The 22,103-nt window shown below is 44.0% G+C and overlaps 1 protein-coding gene across 4 annotated transcripts in view; it reads right to left on the bottom strand.

Annotated features, from left to right (window-relative positions):
* The window catches only part of LOC145228110 (laminin subunit alpha-1-like), a 36,788-nt gene extending 19,769 nt beyond the window's left edge, over positions 1–17,019 (bottom strand). For 3 of the 4 annotated variants that reach the window (XM_080093098.1, XM_080093099.1, XM_080093100.1), the window contains exons 1-6: positions 5,444–6,209; positions 4,613–4,752; positions 4,234–4,374; positions 871–995; positions 624–744; positions 384–563 (exon numbers count right to left, since the gene is read on the bottom strand). In XM_080093098.1, the coding sequence (XP_079949224.1) occupies positions 384–563; positions 624–744; positions 871–995; positions 4,234–4,374; positions 4,613–4,752; positions 5,444–6,134 (1,398 nt within the window). In that variant the 5' untranslated portion in view covers positions 6,135–6,209. Of the gene's footprint in view, positions 1–383; positions 564–623; positions 745–870; positions 996–4,233; positions 4,375–4,612; positions 4,753–5,443; positions 6,210–16,597 lie in introns of those variants that run through there. The other variant, XM_080093101.1, reaches the window with a different exon arrangement.
* Positions 17,020–22,103: the final 5,084 nt, after the last annotated feature.

Genomic DNA, 22,103 nt, shown 5'->3' with positions numbered 1-22,103 from the left:
CCTGTTTAGAAGCGAATCGTCCCTTGAAATGGCAAAAACATCGCAACGCTGGTTGCTGGGAAAATTACGCGAAGGCCATTTGATTTCGCTGCCACCACATCATGGCTCCATGACTACCATTTATGGGTTGCACGGGCATGACTATTAATGTGAGGTCCATTTTACGCTGTACGCCCTGTTATGTTACGCCACCTATAACATTTCCGTCATTAAAATACATGTTTCTGTGCTATAGATGACGTTTAAAAGTTAAACTTCACATAATTATTAGGCGACAACTGAACTGCCTTTGTCCATTGGAACTGATTTAAGGTTAAACCTTGATATAAAATCTATTTAAAGACTTTACGTTGGTGGTCGTGCTAAATGTAGAAACAACTTACTCTTCTTGTGACGGACGGGTCTTGGTAGTGTGCCGAAAACTGGCTGATTGCCATTAGGTCACCATACAGCGTTCGAATTTTTTGCAATCTTAAACGAATGTGACGAGCTGACGTAAACTCCATGAGGTCTTTGGATGGGTTTTCTGCACTTGGTCGACCGTTGATTAGTGATACATGAATCTAAAGCATGTGTTAGTCGTATTACCCGCTAATCAGTGGTCACTGTAAGATTTGCCGTACCTCGCCATTTTGCAGCGGGATAATTTTCGAGAAGTACGAGGTACATATGACCTCTGTGTCGGAGGTATATCTCGGCGGGCCTCGTCCCGCTGCTCTTGTTCCATAAACTTGCACGCATTCTCTGTGAACAAAAAAGATTTCTTGCAAAATGTCACAACACGCCGTGTGTGACTTAATTTGGCAATGGCGCGCGTCCAACGCCGAAGCAAACCGGTCAGTCACGTTGGAAAAATGCGTGGATAATTACCTATCGGAGGTAGCAAAATATTGCCACGGAAACCATTTGATTCCGTCGATTGATTTTTCGAGAATCCAGTTGCCTGGGCGCGGGGCGTTGGCCGCTTTCACGATCACATAGGCGACTTGAAAGACCTTCGAAGAGAGGAAAATTATTTCTTATTTCCTGCGGTTGCGAGGCCACATATTCTTGTCACTGCAGGTAGGGAAATTGTTCGCCGTGTCACCAAATGTCAGACCCCGAACTGACGCAGCTGTTGCCCGATCACGTGACTTGACCTATACCAGACTAACGACAGTCTCGCGGTCGTTATCAAAGGGCGGGGATTCAATAGATTAGCGGCGATTTGGCGCAGATTCTATCGCGTGTAGAACGGATACTCGACCAAGTTTAGTTTTGCGATGGCAAGATTATGAGTTTAATGGTGTCGGGCTGTCACCTGAACCATAATATATATGTTTTTGCCCAGACAACGAAACCACGCCCGATCTGGAGATATATGAACCGCGCATTTGTTGTTATATGGCTCCTAAACCAAGTGAACCTTAATTGAGCAGAAAGAATGATTCAGCACGAAAAAGTAGCAATGGCGATGATGTCCAACTATACAGAGTGTTGTTTACGGCGAACGCAGACAGGAAATTTGGCGACTGCTTTCTGATCCTGCCAGGACCGTGCCTGTTTTAGACAAGAGCCTGGAAACATTTTTCGTCTATTCACGGGAAAACCGAAACGGGCCTTCAAATCGGAATGACGTAATGCACCTTGTTGTGTGATGTCGTGCCTAAACAGTAAGCGCGCGAGTGATTGTTGTGTAAACTCGTCGTGGAAAGTAAACGGCCCCCGCCCTTCGTTGGCACCGCGACGGTACATGCGATCAAAAGCAACGGCGCGCAATCGTACGGTGAAATCAAACCCCGATTTGTGGCTGCAATCAAGGGTTGGGTTACACTGAAGGCGGAGACCACTTTGCTGTGTTTGATGCGAAAGACCACAAGCGCATTGCGCTTATAAAATTCGCTGCAGCGAAGTTTTGTGGTGCTGTTATTTCGCCTAGGTGGCACAAAAGCGCCCTACGTTATATTTGGTGCAGGGTTTTGATCCTGCGTGTTGTTTTTGTCCCAAGAGACCAAATGTTCGCGTGCGTTTGTCACCCGCAAGCGCGTGGATGACGCATGAGGCAGCAAGTTGACAAATCGGCGCAAACCTTAAAAGTATTTAAGCGGGTCGAACGGGATATTGCCACAGCTTATTTCGAGGCAAAAAATAACTCAAATCGTTACATTTCAGCAACCAAATCGACAAAGAAACGCCAGCGATCCGACGAACTGCAATCTCTAATTGAGTTCATAAAACAAACCTCGCGTGAGGCACACGTATATCTCAGCGCGTGCAAATGGCAAGAGCAATGCCGTGAAGAAGCGTGCGTGAGAACACCGAGGACATTACGGGCTCGGAAGGCGTAGTAATTGAAAATTGAGTTTGTTCAGACGTTGATGGGATAAACAGCTTTGCGTTAAAGAGGAAAGCTATGACTCGAGCTAACTAGACGCAGAGTCTTGCTAAATATGGATGCTGCGTTCCGAGCAACCGGATGTCCTTTGCCGAGTTTAGAACCTTACCCACAACATCGCGCGAATAGTCATCTCTGCAATTACTGTGCATTGGACGCCTCAGTCGGTCGTTGCTAATGGCTTATTTCGCAACTTTAAAGCCTCGAAAGCACAGAGCTATAAGCAACCAATCTTCGGCGGATTACAGTGAAAATTGGGCTTGCTATATGGGCAATTTTCGGCAAATCTCCATCAAAACAATTTACCATTTTGAGCTAAAACCCTTTGATCGAAGTTGTTTTTATGACGTGATAAGGACACGCCTATTCAAAATTTGCCCCATACGCGTTTAATTCTTTGATCTGTTAAAACTGCTCGTTTTGTAGATTTGCCGGAATGTAAATTTTTCAAACTTTCGACCTTGTGCCATTGCGTAATAAACCAATTTCCGTACTAAGACCGAATCGCTGAATTCTTTGATTGCTATGTTTGTTTACCTAGCGCGCCGAAGTCAGCCATGATTACGGTCCATTTAAATAAAAGCGCCACGTTTTTTTACATTTTGTCCTGTATCGGTAAACGCGATAGTGCCATAAACCATCAATTTTAATTAAGCATCGCTGTAATCTAGTTTTAATGGAATAAATGTCCATGGATTATCTAAAACACTCAATTCAATGGGCAAAACGCCCCCAAAAGTTTGTCCTGCTGGTAAAAATCTGCGGTTGCTTCGTAAACTTGTCAGCCTTAAACGCTTCCCTAACAAAATATTGTTGCCCCGTTTTTACTAACCAGTGAGCCTACTGTACGCGTTAAATTCTTATCCTAATCAGTATTGCCATGGGAATAGTCTGACGTGTGAAGCAATTGCCTTCAGACGCTTTCAGTAAAGGGCATTTGTGATGCAGGCAATCATGCAGTAGCGAAGCTCGCAATAGTAGCTTGTTACCTCTCCCATATTGTCACTTGTAAAGAATCGCGAGGTTGCCACAACAACACACCACCAACCCGCAACCCGACACGGCCTAACCGTAAGGATTTTGACCCTTGGGTCGTAACTTGTTGCCATGTAATCACTTTCGTTTGCCATTACGTCATGTGATTTCTTTTGGTTTTACACACCTTTACATAAGCGCTGTGATGAACATGTTTAATGATCATGATATTTTGCATTTGTTAACTAACTTACAGGTTAAAACATTTGCGTAAATTGTAATACTATTTTGTTAGAACTAACCACACCGTGGGAAACACGTACCGATTTCCCAGTTAACCTTTGCGATTCGAGGCTTCGACTTTTGCAACAATGGCTCTCACGGAATGATTAAGAACACGAAAAATATGCCCGACTCCACCCTCGATGTGATATTTGCCGAAAAAAACTGATCGTTAGGGTCGGGCCTGCGAGGCGTGAGTTCAAACGTTTGCAAAGTCCCAAACATAGACACTTTCCCCGCGATTGAATTACCCCGCTCAAGTGCCCCACCTTCAAACGACTGTTGGTCCATTGTTATACGCGACCCCACTGGGTTTGAAAAGTCGGTATTTCCGACGGGCGCTTGTGCCTTAGCGTGTCGCGGTAGCCATTGTGCGCTTTACCCGCCCCTCGCTCGGCCACAGCAGCAAAAATACGTTGCAATGTCAACAGATAGGCTTATCGCGTCGCCCCTGAAAGTAACGCGTTATTTCGCACGGCACGAAAGGCAAAAATGCGCTCATTTCCCCTGGCGGGATTAGCCTGTGGGAACAAGACTACAGCAAACAATTCCTATAGTCCGTATTGACAGGTCGACGAAAGGAAGTCGCCGCACGCACTTACTTGCTTCAAGTCCAACGTTATGGTGACGTAATGGTTTTGGTAACCTTGGTCGATAGTGGGACTCTGCCACCATCGTCCCCCGTATCCGTCGATTGCGTACTCGATGGGATGCTGGTTCACTCGACTGCTTGCATCGCACATCTGCGAACGAGAAAAGCCAAAATTATTACATACATTTTTACTCGCAAGCTAAAAAGATACATTTTTAGCGAAAGGAGGTCAAAAATTCACCGTATGTTTTTAAAACAATCTTCAAACGCATAACAAAAATTGTCAAAGAATATCAACACTACTCTTTTAAATCGGTAACTGCAGCAAACACTGCAAAGGAAAAGTGTAGCTAAGGTCAAGATTCTCAAGGCCTGGGTGAGCCTCTTACCGAACATTGCTGACTTCGCAAGGTCCGTCGATCCACGTGTTCCACCAATTTGCAATATTTCTCTGAACCTCGCAACCCGCACGTTGCGTTAGAACTTATTGTAGCCTGGCTTGCCAGATTTACGACGGATGGATAAAGCCCTAAAAATAGTTTTAAGGTGTTATATCACAGCCCTGCGCTATAAACTTTGTCACAATTCTTGTAAAAAGAGAGCAATTTTGTGTTTTAATATGCGGGTGTCGTGTCGTAACAGCAAATGTAGATTTTGTTGATTTGTGTTTGATCTCGACAATGGATGCTTTGTGTGGTGGTTGACCTTTAAATAAAGGCCTACCTGTCGTGGAACAGTGGCAGACAGCATTGGAAAATGTGAACAGTGTCAATTATTGTGTTTAGCTTTCCCGACATGCAAGCAAGGAAACCATTGGTTTTCTGTGGAAATCACGTCCAAAGTCGCGAACATAATATTCGCAAAACATACATTTAGTTTCCCCCTGGCCCAAAAAACCATTAGGCGCATTCCCGAGTCAATCAGTGTTTGTGTTTTTTTCGGGTCGCTGGGTTTTAACACCGCGAGGAAAACATCCTCCCGCAAGTAAGAGCAATACAGGCGGTTTTGCTTATGACCACCTATTGACAGTTTGTTTGGGTTTTTCGCATAATCGCACCTAATACTTCTCATGGTGGTCGCAAGGAACGATAAGTGTTGGAAAACGGCCATGCTTGCGAACTTGCTAAAGCTTGTCAAATGTCAGATTGTGGCGCTGCTTTATCATCAGTGATAACATTATTAGAAAATCGGGCGTTCTGCATGCGTGCAGGGAGACTTACTTTTATTCGAAAGTGTAACTCCTTCAGGTGGTGTTACAACCGGCTGCGCCAAGTCATGTGGCATTGGGGTATAACGAGGTAACCGGTGCCACCTGCGCAACCTTCGACCATAGGAAAGATGAGAGGCTTCCGCGAAGTGAAACATCGGTAGAAATAACATGACAATTAGTCCAAGGGCTTTGTGGCAATTACCAACGCCCGATTTACGTTGTTGTTTTAACTTCACCCTAAGACGTATTTCATTCAAGTTGCTATGTTCTGTTCTTGGTACACAGAATGTGGGGAGCACTTGTCTGTCGTGTCCTTTGGAATTGTTCTCGTGAAAACATATCGTACGTTTATTTAATTGTGTGCCACAATTATTCTTTGCGTGTCTTACAGAGCATGTCAGTTTTGAGTGAATGTATCTAATCAAAGGAACACTTTCATCTTGCAAGTGCACCCTAAATTCAAGTCCAGGCGTAGAGTCGAGTCCTTTGTCGCTCGCCGTTTGTAGGCGTTGGTAGATCGCTTCCGACATAAAAGGAAACGCGGAGTCGTTTCTTTGAGTTGGCCCATCATCGCCAACATGTTGTGAAAGGTGTCGCACAGTACGCGACCCAAGTGTCCGTTTCCTCAGTTTAGATTGTCTCTTGGTCAAGTCGTCTGTTGTTCGCGGGGGACGACATTGGAAACGTTCATCGCACCGCATGATTTTCGCCCACCAACAACTACATTTACATCAGCATTTCCCACTTTTGACTAAAACCTACACCTGGCAGAGTGTGTATAATGATTTCTAGGTCAGTTTTGAACTATGTTCAGATTACAAATAAACCCAGGTTAAGCCACTGAACCCACATACAACAACAACTATCTTGACCTCATTTCGAAAAAAGGGTTTCTCGAATATTCGGCTCGCTTGACGACTAATGTGCCACAAAGTCGACTTGTCAACACTTGACAAACCGCAATTTTAGCGTGAGAAAAGCGCAAAACTCTAACTTTTCCGGGTATAGGGCGTAATCGGTCCTAAGCAGAAACTTTGTGAAGAAAACCAAGCTGTTTGGAGTGTGCTGTTTTCTAAGAATTAGATTCGGATTAGTATCCAAAGCACATAGTTTCCATTTCAATCAGTATGAAAAGACAACTCTGGCCAAGATCAACAGAAAGATGGCGCATATGAAAACGATGCGCCAGACAACACGTCGCCCGAACGGAAACGCCCAACAATAGATTTCGTTCGAAAATGTTGCTGAACATCGCAACATGTTCTCAACCGAAACACCAGTTATAGTTTAAAACTCGACTAATCATACCAAATACCAATGGGTTGAAATTATACACTGCAGAACGCAGAATACTGTATGGACCCTTGCATATTTAAAAACCGCGTACAGCAATTACTACAGGGTTGATACACAAAATCACAGCAACACGAAGTTGGTCTTTTGTTAACAAGATAGTTATTTTGTGCTTATTAGATTTCGCCGGCGCCTGTCGCATTATCGAAACTGACAGCCAGCATGAGAGAAATTATGATTCACAGCGGCGCGTCGTTATTTGTGTAGGGGCTTTTGCTTCGCCAATAAGCCACACGCTGAGCGCCAGTGCTGTTTTCCTTGTGGTCACGGGTCTGGAGGTCATGTTTCCATGAAATTATCACTTTACTCGCAAATCTAAGACGCGCCGAACGCATCATCGCGGTTTAACGGTCCTTATCCGCGACAAAGCGCCGATTACCACAAAACAATGTGCAGCGCTGCGCACTTCATGCAGGGCTGATATTTCTGCACCCACAGATCAATGAAGTCGCGACCCATATCGAAATTTATACGCCACAGAAACCATTATTACATTGTATTTGTCTAGACTTCAAATATACGACCGCAACAAATCGCTTATGCGCTACTTAGCTCGAACCGATATTCCCGTTTATCGAAGTGTTTTTGACGGCGATGCGACATTGGCACAATCTGCTTGTCGTCCGCGGAAAAATACTGCAGCTTTTCCGGCTGAACTCTAAATCAAACTTCGGGACCTGCTAGCCCGCAATACTGCGCTGTTATTAAACTTTGCCATAAAAGTGTGTAGGCACAGCTGTATCTTTGACAACTCTGTTTTAGGAACAGACTAGCGTAATACGCTTTCCCGCCCCCACTGTCTATCACTGAACGGAAAGCGCGGGATCCAAAAAAAACTGTCACTACTTACGGAAAATAATTACATTTGCCTGCTGTGTGATCTGGTTCGTAATTCCTGTCGCTCAACTTTACCATTTCCAGCCTGACGCTTCCTGATCTACCCATCACGCCTTATGCGACCACTGACCGTGAAGCCCAACAGCGCTGATGGCTGCAGCGCCTTGATCCATATTGGATTTGTGCGGGGGATGATGTCGCCTTCCTTAAACTGTCGTAGTATTAAGGCCATGCGGATAAGGCCGATCAGCTGTTTTCAGTACACCTATGCGCCACAGTAGGCGTTGTGAAAGTGTGTCGCTATGAAATTTTACGTCCTGACTTTACGAAACGTGCGTGTATTGGGTTTGTATTATCGGGCACACCTTTAGCGCCAGTCTATATATACGCAGCAGAAACCGGTTATTACGAGGTGTTTGCAACACGGTTTGGCGCTTGGACTAAATTAACTAAATGTACACAATTACACAAACAAAGATGGTAGGGGAAAATTATCGTCAGTTTTTATCTTTGCAAACACTTGAATCGCTTAAATATCTGAAACTCTCATGATGGCGGCGTCTTCAATAGGTTCCCGTTTACCCATTCGCGGTACGTCAACTGTGGCCCCTCGCTTGCATTAAGGGCAATTTAGCGTGGGACACAAAGCCTTTGACCGTGACTCGCACTTTCCAGATGTAGTTGACACGAGTCGTGCAACACAAGATCTCTTGTAACGCAGTGAAAAGACCAGAGTATTGTTGCGGTAATGCGACACGATAAGTAGTCGGTCGAAGCCAAGTGATTGTATGTACGGTCAAAATATCACTTCCACTCTGCAGTTGCTCGTGCCCGCAACAATTCAGATATAAGCACATGTGACAAAGCGCTTTACTCTGCCTCAAAGTTGAAAATAAATACTGACGTCTTATGGTCTATCTCATATACTTTTTTATACACAGGGTCATTGGGATTTGTCACTCACAAAAATTTTACCCTTTTCTGTCTATTTTTTCATATATTTGCGTTTTTGTGGGCTAAATTCCTGGGAAAACGTTGGAAAAATCGCAACTACAGCCTGGCCTAGAGACGATGCACTCCAGATTGGCAGCTGGCCTATTATCGCTGTCCAGCTCCCGTCTGTGCTCGAGCTAAAAGTTCGCCAACACTCTAACATGTGAAGTGAGCTTCAAGTGTCACTCGATATTAACAGTGTAACAATATTTTCGACAAGTAAGGAGGCGTTTCACCGATAAAAGAAACGGACTCTTCGCTGTAGTATGCGCGTCGCACATAATCCTGATTCGATTGATGTCGCGACGCCAAAAAACGGATTGGGCCGGACCACGCATTTTTTGGAGAAAACCTGTACTTTGTTGACTTTGCGTCGGTTTGGAATCACATGCCATAGGTGTATACAGAAGTTGTAGGCGCACCTTGTGTATATATCGTTTGTCACGTAAACTTCTCTGTGATAGTGTCATGAGTCGACGCCGGCGTTGTCCTATCAATGACTTACTCCATAGTCTTGCGGTGCACCGATGTTTGCACGAATTTCAACCACTGTGAACTATCAAACCGTCTACTGAGAAACGCCATTTCAAATCCCACATCTTCTGACAGTGTGTAATGTGAGATTAACGCATCCTTCGCGCGGCTACTCAACTGTAGTTATAGCACCTGTTTTAACGGGTGATCTGTTTATCTTCGCAAACATTGTGGTTTACCCAGATTTATCTGCAGCGCTGGCGTTCGAGCGCAGATGTATTAGTATCCCGTACCCACGCTTTTGTGTAATCACTTACCCATAACCGCCGTCATTGAGCACCAAACGCAAAAAAGTTCGCCGGCGCACCTGCATAATGATTCCGCCAACACCTACGTCTTTCGACCCATGGTCGGCGCTGTAACTTTGGAAACACGGACATCAAACGATATGTATTCATTAAGCCACATTCCAACACTCCGCCGCGACCTCATCTTATTCTATACGAATAACAAAGCACACATTACTTGGCCAATGTCAACTTGCCAATTGAAAGGGCTTTACGCACGGCTACTCTTCTATGTTATTCATACCTGTATACATTATTTATAAGCGTCTGATCGTTTAATAGCTGTCACGAAACCATGGTATACTTCACAAAAACATATGGTCCTGTTGCGGCACTAACTGAAAACAACTCTGGTTATTTCACATACACTTTGACTAAAACTACACTATTTCCCCCTTTGTATAAATAAAGATAATGCTTTTTGGGAAGGCCATGATTTCAAACGACTGATTTCCGCAATTTAATTTGCCGGCCTTGCATAAAGGATTGGCCGTACAATGGAGCTAATTGGTGCCGATCCCGGGGCACCCGCAACAACATGCTTTCGACGCTTTGTGTTGTAGTCTCCAAATCTAATTGGAGGTTTCCAAAAAGGCAACGCACTGTTATGACATACATTGAATGGGAGAACATCCTTGTCGGCCGTGAGTGCTTGTCTGGCCAACGCCGGTTGATTGCCTCCTATTATACGGGATTATTGCTCGTAATCTTGTCTTAAACTGCCACCTGCCGTGTTATTATTTCGCCGCTCAACGCCATAGGACTCCAGCACTCGAGAGCTAAATGTTGCTAATTTGTTTCGAGTAAAATTCTCGTAAATCCTTTAAATGTCTCGCAACGTTCAAAGCAATCGAAAGATATCGTAATAATTTTCCGGCGGAATGCTGATCGTAAAATAATTTGCTGTTGCACCGAATTTCCCCGCCTCTGGTGTGCCCTTCATGTCCCCTGCGAGGCTTTTGAGGGTCCCCTGGGCCTTAGCGCTTCCTCATTAAAGGTTTTGCATCAATCGAGTCGGTCGTGTGTCAACGGCCCCTTTGTTAATGTGGCGATGGGTGAAGATATCAAATCCTATTCCAAGACAGGAAGGAAACAGCCCCAGACTACCCGCACCCCTTTCCTCGGCCCCCGTTCTCTTCCAACATAGCCCGCAGAATGGGAAAGCGACTTGGGGAGTTGGTCGGAGAAGTAGACCGTCCCGCGTGAAAGTCTTCCACACGTAAGGATGGCACGTCTGCTAGGATTTCCGTGCAAAGTCAACAGCCTTTAATTTGTCGCATTTAATATCCAGGCCACCTGCCCCCCGCGCCGTATATGTCAGGAGATTGGTTTATCTTTGAACACAGTGCGTGCACCCATGCCTGGTCATCGTTGTTTTTGCAGCGCAAAATATTAGGCTCGACATTTTCCCCAACGTCTGTCGTCTCGTTCGCATCGCTACGTCAGAAGAAAGGACGCGCGCGTCAGTCTTTTGCCTGTCTTTCAAGCTGGCATGGCGTGAGCGGCAGCGTGCGACTGAGGTGATCCCGTCACTAGCGGTAATTGGCCGTGTCCGATAGTCACAGTGAAAAGAGCTCTGGTAAACCAATTCCAAAATGTATCAAAGTTCATCAACCTGCTGAACGTGGGCCGATGTTGTCGAGACTATGACTTATTGCGTCTATCTTCTACAATATATTTATGTGACACAAGTAGAGGGAAGGGGATAATTATATCAATAAAATTATGCACAAACATTTGTTTGCGATTCCCGCCATTGTTTCCCTAAAAAGACCTTAAAAGACTTGAATCGATTCTGTGTTGATGTGTCACGGATTTTCGTTGCCATGGCAGGGCGATCGGGAGCATTGCGTCCATGACAGATCCGACCCCTCGCCCCCGGGTCCCCCAATCCACCCTCTCACCCCCCAACCCCCGGACGAGACGCGCCCAATGCTAATGGATCGGCTTGGAATGCTGGTCGGCCGGGCACTAATCGACTATTTCAGTTTACTGAACCTCAGGTGTTAGCGGGCCATGGGAAACTATTTCGGATTTCTCGTGCAAGGAGTCGTTACGTCATTGCTGTTTGTCGACACCAGGAGACATAACGTCATTCTCTGTGCTTTTTGGCACGGTTTGTTTCTATGTAGTAGTAAAAATTTTAAATATTTTTACTGCCACAGCATACAAATTTATGGTCGTGTACTCAAGTTAAATTCTTTTTGACTGATTTTTCAACGATAGAGTTAGGTTTGCAAAAAAAGAATTCACAGCATTATTATCGTCTAGTAATTCTTTCTGTTTGTAGTGTTATCAGTTTTGGCACATTCTGAGGTTTATAGGAGTGTGCTGCGCTTCGTTCCCGCTTCGTTAATGGACAAGAAGCCATTAGCGCCCGCATCGCGAATTCCAATTTAACGATGATCTCATTCGCCAGAAAGGATATGCCATACATCAGTGGTGTCAGGCCAATTTCCGCCTCCGCCGAAAAGCGAAGGTCGAGCTGCACATCCAACTTAACTGTTACATTTAAACGAGCTTAATAGGAAGCAATTCCCGGTGGGATCATCAGTTCCGAGCCGCGAACTGTACACCACCCTCCCTTCATCTGGTAACACACAGCTGACGATAGGATGCACTGAACGTACCCTAAGGATTTTGGTGCAAACTGCTTATGTGTACGAGAGTCAATACGTATAACACACTTGCTAAAATTGCATGGGATGGATGTTCAAAAAGTCCCACTTTCTTTTTGTGACTCCGGTTTCCTTCTGCCGAGTGGCGGGATCATGGCGCAGGAAGCGGGGAACTGGTATTAGGCCATGCCCGCACTTCAACTGCTTCACACAAGCTTCAGGAAGGCGCGCGTATGACGCACTCCGATCTGCCTTACTTGCGCGCGCGACCAAAACATCCAATACAGTCATAAAGCTACACCGGGTAGTGATTAGCTGATTTCAGGTAGACGATAATGAGGCAGTTAGCAAGCGCCACGACCACTTGAACGCGACGCGCGCATTTGTCAATGCGGTCAACGCCATGGGAATCGCCGTAACGCCTTCAGCCCGGCGTATGTCCTTTATTTCTCACTGCGTGTCTGTGCATGTGTGTACGTGTGTACGGCGAGCGTGCAAGGCCAGGCCAACGACGGCGGCATTAAGGACAAGCGGAAACGGCAAATGATTTTTGCGGCCTTGTAACGTCACGGCGTCGGTTTCATTTAAAGCCGATTTTGTTTCACTGCCAGTCGAGTGTTGAAAGACGTGAGGACATGCGAAGAAGCTGTTCGTCTGGACATGGAAATGCGGCTAGGCGGAGCGGACGCCCCAACGATAATCCCTAAACCCCCAAAACACACTTGTTGCCACTTCCTGTGCTGCGCAAGGTCACCCTTTTCATGTGGGTTAATCAACCATCGTAAGAAAAAGTACAAAACAATAAATCCTTGTTTTCAAAGTGAATTACTGAATGAGATAGGTATTAGGTCTATATGCTTTTAAGCCTGACGGAAACTTAGTTGTGTTGTCTTAGTTTGTTTTTCCAATGCCCATTAATTTAAATATCAAGAGTATTGTATATTACCGGATTAACAAAAAACGGATATAGCCAAACAAGCTCAAGGACTGTTGTGTAAATTATTTTGCAATGTCGTTTCCCAGCTCACCTAATACAGTAAAATATGTGACTGGATTATCTCGATTTATTGAAGTTTTGGCAGTCAAAGAATCTAGCCGTTGAAAACCTACCCGTGATAATATATCATAATTATCAGGTTAACGTATATGGTGCCATGAATAACGTGCTTGCTCCACGTTCACACGCGACTGCCTTTAACATGGGGTTAAAACATTCCTTTGCACCGCCACCGCCAATTACAGGACAAATATTCACTAATCGCATTACGTAATGCCAACATACATACCGATATTGGACACTGTTTGTTTAGAATTGCCCGTGTTGCCAGGATTACGACTTGAATGGGAGTTTAATATCAGACGCGCAATATATCTCACGTCTATTGCTACAAAACCGCAAAGAGTACAATGAAGTAAGTCGCAACTCCGTAACGAGTCCTCCTTGTCATAAAAGTGATTCAAGTTGCGTTGAAATTTGTCAAAGCTATTGCCGATCAGGTTTATACTGGAACGTTTCGGAGTTTCAAACAAAGGTATAACGCGAGGCAAAAAGCAACACAAGACTATATACGTCGCTAAAGCGCTAAACCTTTCAAAGCATCGAAACCCGATTGCCACACAATCGGTGTCCCTACATCTTGACAATGACAACAAACTGTTTTGATCCGCATTCCAGGCGACACAGATTTGCTGATTTATAAGCAAAAGTTTACAGTGCGCTTTTGAATCGGTCATTTGAAACACTATCCGCTGTATTGGTAAAATCAACTCTTATCCTATGAGTTGAACCATGCTTTCAATTGGGAAAATTTCTGTTCAAGCGAGGGGCCGATAGCAATGTTTACTTAAGGTCACCTCTTGCGGGGTAATCTTTCCCGGCGCCGAAATTCGAAAATTGCCCTGGCATATATTCCGCTTGCCAACGAGTCGACCCGTTTGATCAGACTCTTATCAGATGAACAAATTCTGGCCGCACAAGATCGGATCAAACTGCTGCGTGTAGTTGCAAAGCTATTTGTGGCCGTTAGGCATAATCGCCATCCTAGCAATTGCACGCGGTTAATGACGCGGGGCCTTTGATTTTGGGTTGAGTAAATTCAGGATTACCAAAGTGGTGAGATTATGTTCTTTTTTTGAAATTTTGACTGATGCGCTGAATGTGTACCTTGTTGCGCATTTTATCACTAAGCAAACTACGACCGGATGCCCGCCGTGACATCGGGGTTTACGGAGAGTGTTGCAACATTGAATCTGCTTGTGGCAACACGACCTAAGCCTTTTGTTGACTTAACCTAGCCTCTTACCACTCTTGTTGCCACGACATGTTAAGTTTGCGACAATTAAGTCTTCGAGCTAGGAAACCAGGGGGTGGGAAAGTTGAGGTAATGCAAGATGGCACCTATTGGCGTGATTGTGTTGTCTCCGCTTCAGACGGTGTTTTGAAGTCGGGTCAGATTTGTGTACCAACGTCATACGATTTGTTTTCTTGTGGCGAGTTGCTGGGCATTCCTTACCACGCAGGTCGAGCGGTTGCGACCACAATGTATCCACACAGATAGGTTTGGATACACGTTACCGCGATAGCTATGTTTAGCTTTAAAAACAGTTTACAGTAGAATTTCTATGCGTTTGGATAAATACGTATTTGCATATGGTGTAACAAATTATCGCGGTAAAGATTTAAATGATTACGGCATGGCTTCGTGTCAATGTGAAATATATGGCTTCTGGCGGTTTGAGATCAAACAACCTCCTACAAAGCCTCTCGCCTTACCGATCATTGTTTCGTGGCAGCGATTATCCGTAACGCGAGCCGGACAATTTTGTCGCTTCAAACGCAAGATATGTCGGCAATTTTTTCCCAAGCCCTTTGCCCGCGCAATCGGCACCGTCTAGTGGCAATCAGAGACTCGTCGTGAAACATTTGACAAGTTTTATCAGCCCCGCTACGATTGGAAATGTCTACCCGAATGACGCGATCATTTAGTCACTGTCTTGATCTGATGAGGCCCATTTGGCGTCACAATCGACCATCTAAATGTCGTTATCGACGCACTTGACTTCAAAGTTCAAAAGGACAATCAATGACGTGACGATCCGGTTCGGCTCCCCAAAGCATTGAAAAGTCGACCCCATAAAGGCAATCGCCCAGTTGTGATTGTAAGGCATCGGAATTAGGTTCGGCTTGCAGATGCTCGGGTGAGTCGGTATTATTTCTGCGACTTTGCTCCCCTCCAGCGCCCCCCATACACAATCAGTTACCATGACCACATGAAAGTCGACTTTCGAGTAGATTTTCGGTTCACATGCCGTCTCGTTATAAATAACCAGATTAACCGAACAGATGTTTTCATTTGTAATCCGGGGCCCCTTTATGTGCGCAGGAAGCGACAACACCTCATAATACATCAAATGAGAATGCCTGGCTAAGGTGTTACTCGTCTTATTCGAGCTTTTATTAAAATTACCGAACGTTTTCTACACATATTAATGCACATTGATTCAACAACAACAAAAACCGATGGAAACCGGATTTATGTACGTTTGGGCAGGGAGTGCAAATTGGTTGACTATTTTTAATACCAAATTTTTGTACGATGCTACAAAACGTTTATACCTATGCTTGATTTCTAGAATTGGATGTACAGCTTATATGTTTTCCACCCTGTCACATTCGGTGTCACATATCTTTGCATTCGTAGCACAAGTTGTAAATCCACCAAGCATGTTGTGAATCGCATCAGATTAAAGCAACTGCGCGCTGTTCGGGTTGTTTAGGTGGGCGGGAATTTTTCTAGTGATCGTCTGCCCCAAAACGCTTCAGTTGTGCTTTCACCACAAACGCTCCCGTTGTCGGATTGCGCACTGGCAATTGAAGACCGACATGTAAAAACATCAAGGGTTGACCGAACAAAGCGAGATGAAACGGGAGCGTGCGAGAAAGTTTCGGGATAAACGACCCTTCCTTTGTCAATGTGCGATCAACGGGGCCGGACAAAACTTATTTGGACACAACAAGACTGTGGAAATCGCAACCAAAGGCTCGCGCGAGCGTTAACTAATCGAACTGACGTAATGCCAGCACTGGGGCAACAGAACGTGGTCTGGAGAGTTCCTATGTGAAACCCTAACCCCGGCCACCACCGCTCATAAATATAGTAAAGATCTGTCCCCACAGAGCGGAGATTACAGAAGTGTTGCTTTCAAGATCGTATTATAGGCAGCGGTTGAGGATATCGTATTACGACGTCACTAAGTGGCAGGCATGTTGGAATGCCGGTTGACGAATCCACGTTGGCAGGAAAACATCGCAGCCCGACGCGGATTTGTTGTTTTAAGGATTCAATTCAATGTGTGATTTGCCGACTTGTTCCCGATTATGTAATTCAAACAAGTGTTTGTGTGCCAAATCAAACGAAACACAGATGTGTTTGAGATGCCGACGTGTTTGATTGTGAAACAGAGAGCCAATAATGAAGTACAGTAATATTAACACGGTTCATTTTTTTTTTGCAACATAACTTAACACATATTTACACTTACCTCTTGTGCCACGAAAATCAGGCGTAAGTTGCCTTGCATCTAAATTTTCCTGGGCAGAACTAAAGCCAACGAGAAGCGAGAGGAGAATGACGATGCAGAAGACGAACACTCTCCATCTCGACAATGTTAATCCATCGTAAAGTCTTGCTCGTAGCATTCCCGTCTCGGGTAGGACAAGTCTTTTGCCTAATGCAAGCCGGCGAGTCCTTATCGATGACAAATGAACGGCAGTCTTTGAAAGTGCAATGTGTCGGAGAGACCCGGAATGCTGGAAACACTTGTCTGTGACGCAACGGCACCTCTTGCAAGAATTGCACGGCCCCGCAATGTTCGCAGATGCGGGAGTCGCCAGCTCACGGCGCGCGTACATCATCACTTTCCCGAGGAGGCGTCGATCTCTGTTGCTTAACTCATGCAATTGCCCATAAAATTCTGGCCAATGCAATATAGCTAAGATTAAAACATTCAGGACATTCCTAAAAGCAAAGTATATGTTTTTGTATCATAAAAATAAAGCTGTCTACTAAAATAAGCTACAATACTCCGTGTGCTCTAAGACCCGGTCTGGCGAAACTAACTGGCTGATTAATCGGCCTGACATTCCGTCGTTCCGATTCTCTTTGCATAGATACGATGTATGCTTTGTCAATTTCTGTGTGCTCATTTTGCTTGCTTCAGACGCAACCCCCTCAAACTAACAACGCTTTATCTGGCGGTTTCTAGGGGCTTGGTGAGTTGCCAGACAGTCGTCGAAATGTCAAACCAATTCAACGCAAACAGTCAACGAATTCTGTTATACTGTCTAAATCTCCCCTGTGGCGTAGTGCTAACCTAAAGACAAAGCACTGTTTGCCGACAATTGTGTACACAGCGATTAATAGTGGAACGTCGTAGCTTATTCATTAACCATGCGGCTCACAAGCGTATTTAAAAGAGAAAGAACCGCACCTATACATGTCCGAGATCATAACTGTCTTCCACAAAGCAAGATACTGAACCTACGAGGTGCAAGGGCACGGTTGGAGAAACCAAGTCGTCATCAGATCTCAGCATACAGGACCTCATCTACCTTCTCTCCAGGGTGCGACAATCGAATTAACGCTATCGCGCGCTAACGATGAGGCAACACTATAATCCTATTACTTCGTGCAAAGTCTTGGCAGGGACTCCACATCTCAAATCCGCCATGCATTTCGATCATTCATCAGACCAGGGATATATTCCCTAGCGTTAGTATGAACGCTGTTGGGTATTGGGTGTTTAGTCTTTCTGCTCCTTGTACAGTATCTTCAGTTGATGTCAACCACGCGACAAATGCGGCCGTGTGTGTTGGATCAACTTGCTGACAGGCTAAGTATTTCTGATGCATTTGCGTGGTGATAACACAAAGCGACTTTATGCTACACTTTAGCGCAGAACTCTCGTTTATGTCTGCGACCTAATAAACGACAAATAACACTTCGCGCGTTTGATAAGCTTGATGGACGATCGACATCTTATGCGTAGGCTTGCGACAATTTCAAATCTTTTTCAATTCGGTACTCCTACAAATCAACAAATATTTTTAAAGCTATTTTTTTAAAAATTGCGCTCTGCATCTAAGTTAAAACAAAAGCATGCACATTGCAACTTAATTTTCGGATTGGCAAGTCTCACAGCGCGTGGTTATATCCCTCGCATGGGTCTTTACTTGGCTGCTGCATTAAAGCTCAAATACAGATAGACTGTTTGACGATTAGACCGTATCGAATGCACCAACTTTGGGGCCTTGATCAAAGCCAAATGAAAACAAAAATTCGGAGTTTATGTGTCGCCGTTTGCAATTCGATGCACGCACCTTGCGGTGGGCAATTTAAAGGCGATATGTCGGTTGAACTACGTCAGCGCATGAAAGGAGACGTCATAACGTTAAAAGTGACCTTTAACTCGTGTACTACACAAACTTAAAACACCTGCAATTCTTGTCGCTTTTCGTGTTAGATAACATGATTGTGTATACAACTGGCGGTTGCGGTATTTAATTCTATTGCGTTGTAAATTCTTGTATACACTGCCATTTTATGCTTTAAATAGTTTTTAAAAAGTGACCAGTCCACATAATAAGTTCAACTCTGGTTTCCCTTCAATCAAAAGCCAAACAACAGGTGCACTTAAAAGCCATGTTCAGAATCAGGTCATCGATTGAATGTGAATTGCAGCGCATTGCATAAAATTGGTTCCTGTCTCACGCCGTTAAAACTCCTATTCTCCACTTCCTATTGCTGCCAACTTTACCGTAGCGCTAGAAAAAGCGACTCTGTCAATTTCTGCGCACGAGCCCCCTGAACAGGAACCAGCGTACTGGAGCCCGGTATATCAAAGTGTACACGGCGTTTCAATTCAATTCCCGCGTATTGGCTCCAGTGCTTTGTGCGCCTCGCGCCTATTGTTGCTGAGACGTAAAACATCGGCATTTGTAAGATTATCGCATTTGAAACCCCACGTGGAATCGCTCACTCACTCACGTTTCTCCATTAGCCCCTTCCCAGTCTCGCTCTTCAATGTTTCCTCTCATACCGGAGCGGGTCTCTCGCTTATTCCGATCAAATATTGACTCTTTGATCGCTTCTCGTTTGAAAGTGCATGTCGACCACCTGACGTCGTTGTGATCGCGCACGTCGCTCTACGTAATAGTGATGTGTCATAGAGCGCCGCGTGTGGCCCTCATCCTGTTCTTGCAACATCCATTGCCGGCAAACAAGCTCCTGACGCAATGAGATGACTTCACTTAATTGGATTTGTTACAATAATAAACTCCAATTTAGGGTAAAAATGGCGGCAAGTTTTAAATGTTTCATAGATGATTCTGAGAGATCGTGTGCGGGTAAAACTAACACAAATTTCCAATGGTTTTGGTGGCATTTTTCCTTACTGGACTGTCGTATATGCTTTGCATTGCAGCTGTTTGACTTAACGCATTGTAAAATTTATAGTCCACCACTAACCAAGTTTGAACTATGTCCTGCGACAATAAATCCGATTCGACCAATGTTTGAGGACTAAAAAAAGCGTATGGACCGACGGGCCGGAAACCTATATGCGGGCCATTGTAAATATGGACCCGACGTTAAAACGGAAAACGATCACCTGGCAGCTTTTTGTATGGAGTGGGTGGCACAAATCGTGCGCAGGTAATACCGCATAATCCTTTAATCTGCACCGAAGTTGACTTTTCCCTAATTTCCTGACCACAGTCGGAAAGAAGGCTTACTCCTTTACTCATCCGCGGGGTAAACCACAGACTTGGACAACTAGATAATTCTAGTTGACTAATTCGGCAAATTAGACCAAAATGGCGGTAATTCTAATCTAGTTTAAAAATATCGAGTTTGCTTTAATTCTAATCTAATTTACAGTTTTGTCAAAAACGCTAGTTTGTCCAACAGTATTTTTAGAAATGTGATACCAGTATGCGTTTCGTGTCCAAAGCGCACAAAACAATGCCACAAAGGTCAAACCGCACCACTGATAAATGTTTTTCAAACACATTTGGCCCAGCAGGAACCGCCGTTAAGCACTACCTCAGTGTAAAACGTGCAAATCTCGGATTTCAAATTTGAAATCAAGTTGGTTGGATGTCTTTATCTAATTCTAGTTTAATTTCTAGTCTTTGAGAACATGGTAATTCTAGTTCCAATCTAATTTGTTAAAACTGAGATGCTCTAATTTTAATTCTAAACTAATTCGAAAAAACGAAAAAAATCTAGTTGTCCAAGTCTGGTAAACCATACCCAAACCCACTTGCAGTTCATATATTTTTCTTATTTTTGATGAAAGTATTGCTCTTTAATCTTCCATTTAAGTGCTACTCGAAATAGAACGTTAATGTCGGGAAATATGTGTTTTTGCAACCGTGTGCGCAAATAAAGTCTCGTTGCACAAATACAAAACATTTATAGTTTTGCTTCAGTTTATTTTTTTTTTAATTGATTAAAAAAATCTTGGTATTGGTTATCAAGCGCTCATTGTTTCTTTGTATTGACTTTACGTTTGGATTTAAATGAAAGACTTTTGAACAGGAAACAAAACTTCACGCATAAATTACCCCAAATTCAATTCCTTTCTGAATTAGGATTACCAGTGGCCTAAACATTTCTCGATGAAATTGTAGCCTACAAGACGTTGCGACGCGCTATCGACAACGAGTCGCATCAATCTCTACAGAACCCAAAAGCGCTCATACTCGATGTTCTGCCCTGCCGCTAATCAAAGACCTTCGACGATCATATCGTGCCCGTTTTTCAATAGTTGCTACTTTATGCCACAACCTTGTTAAACATATTAGCGTGCTATATTATCGGAAATTGAACAGGTCATGTGTCACTTAGCAGTTGTCACCACGAGGTTAAAGGTGGAACGCATTAGGGTATCGTCAACAAAGAACACCTTACACACACAATGTACGGCAAACATTGTCGTGCTACAGTGTGAGTTGTCCAAACACCTTCTAAACTGGTTTCATGATCGACTGATTTAGCAAGTGTTTTATTTTTATCACATTCTGATTTGATTTTATGCCCTAAAAGCATTCTCCTTTGCAAAAGCATTATCCATCTTTACGTACGGATGCTGCATGGAAGTATATTTTAAATGCACTGTATCCCTTACACTATCCAGTCCTAAGATGGTTCAAACTAACCATGATTCACGTCTTCAGCTGGAAGATCGAACACTGGTATTGAGGTGCTACGTGCATGGTCCCACTTCCTTATGGCAAACGTCTACCACATGCCAGGCCGTTTATTGGAATAATATTCGCGTAATTTAAAATAACATTCTTGTCGGATTTTTTAGAATTCCAATGTCCATTTGTATAAGTTAAGCGGAGACAACAAGGCGGCGCTAGAGGTCTAATATGAATGTAGCTGAAAAAAATCATCAATTGACACCAAGAAGTCTAGAAATCATATTCTGAAAATTCTCTCGAAACTTGTAAATGTTGTTCTGTCAATTTAAACAGAATTTCTGCACCACGTCATTACAAATTTAGAGTTTCAAGTTTAAAATAGAATAAGTGTATAAACATCTGAAAACTGTGAGACTTTTGATGTAAAGATTAATTTTGAAGAGTTGATTTGTCCAAAGCGTATAAAACTAAATACACTATACTTACTAGTGCACAACAGCAGTTTAATACTTTCCCAAAGAAGTCCAATTATTGTTTGCACTCACTGTCATTACATTTAAAAACTTTTTTATTTTTGAAAGTAAAATATAAGCGGTTATTAAGATAAGCTTCCCCCAACGGTATATCAAGATGAAAATCTTCATGTCAAATCGACCATTTTTTTCACCGAGTTCGAACGAAAAGATGACGAATCCCAATCAGGGTGTCCAAAGTGCGACCCGCGACGGCATTTCAAGTGGCTGTTGTTGCAAATTTTGTTGCGTGTGGCCCGCCATAATTGGAATTAAGGTTTTGGGTTGTGGCGGCTTGCGACTTCACGCAAAAGCTTTTCCATGGGTC

This window comes from Phallusia mammillata, chromosome 5 (genome assembly GCF_965637545.1).
Source record: "Phallusia mammillata chromosome 5, kaPhaMamm4.hap1.1, whole genome shotgun sequence".
Taxonomy (NCBI): Eukaryota; Metazoa; Chordata; class Ascidiacea; order Phlebobranchia; family Ascidiidae; genus Phallusia; species Phallusia mammillata.
This window is presented reverse-complemented; position numbering and strand designations above follow the sequence as displayed.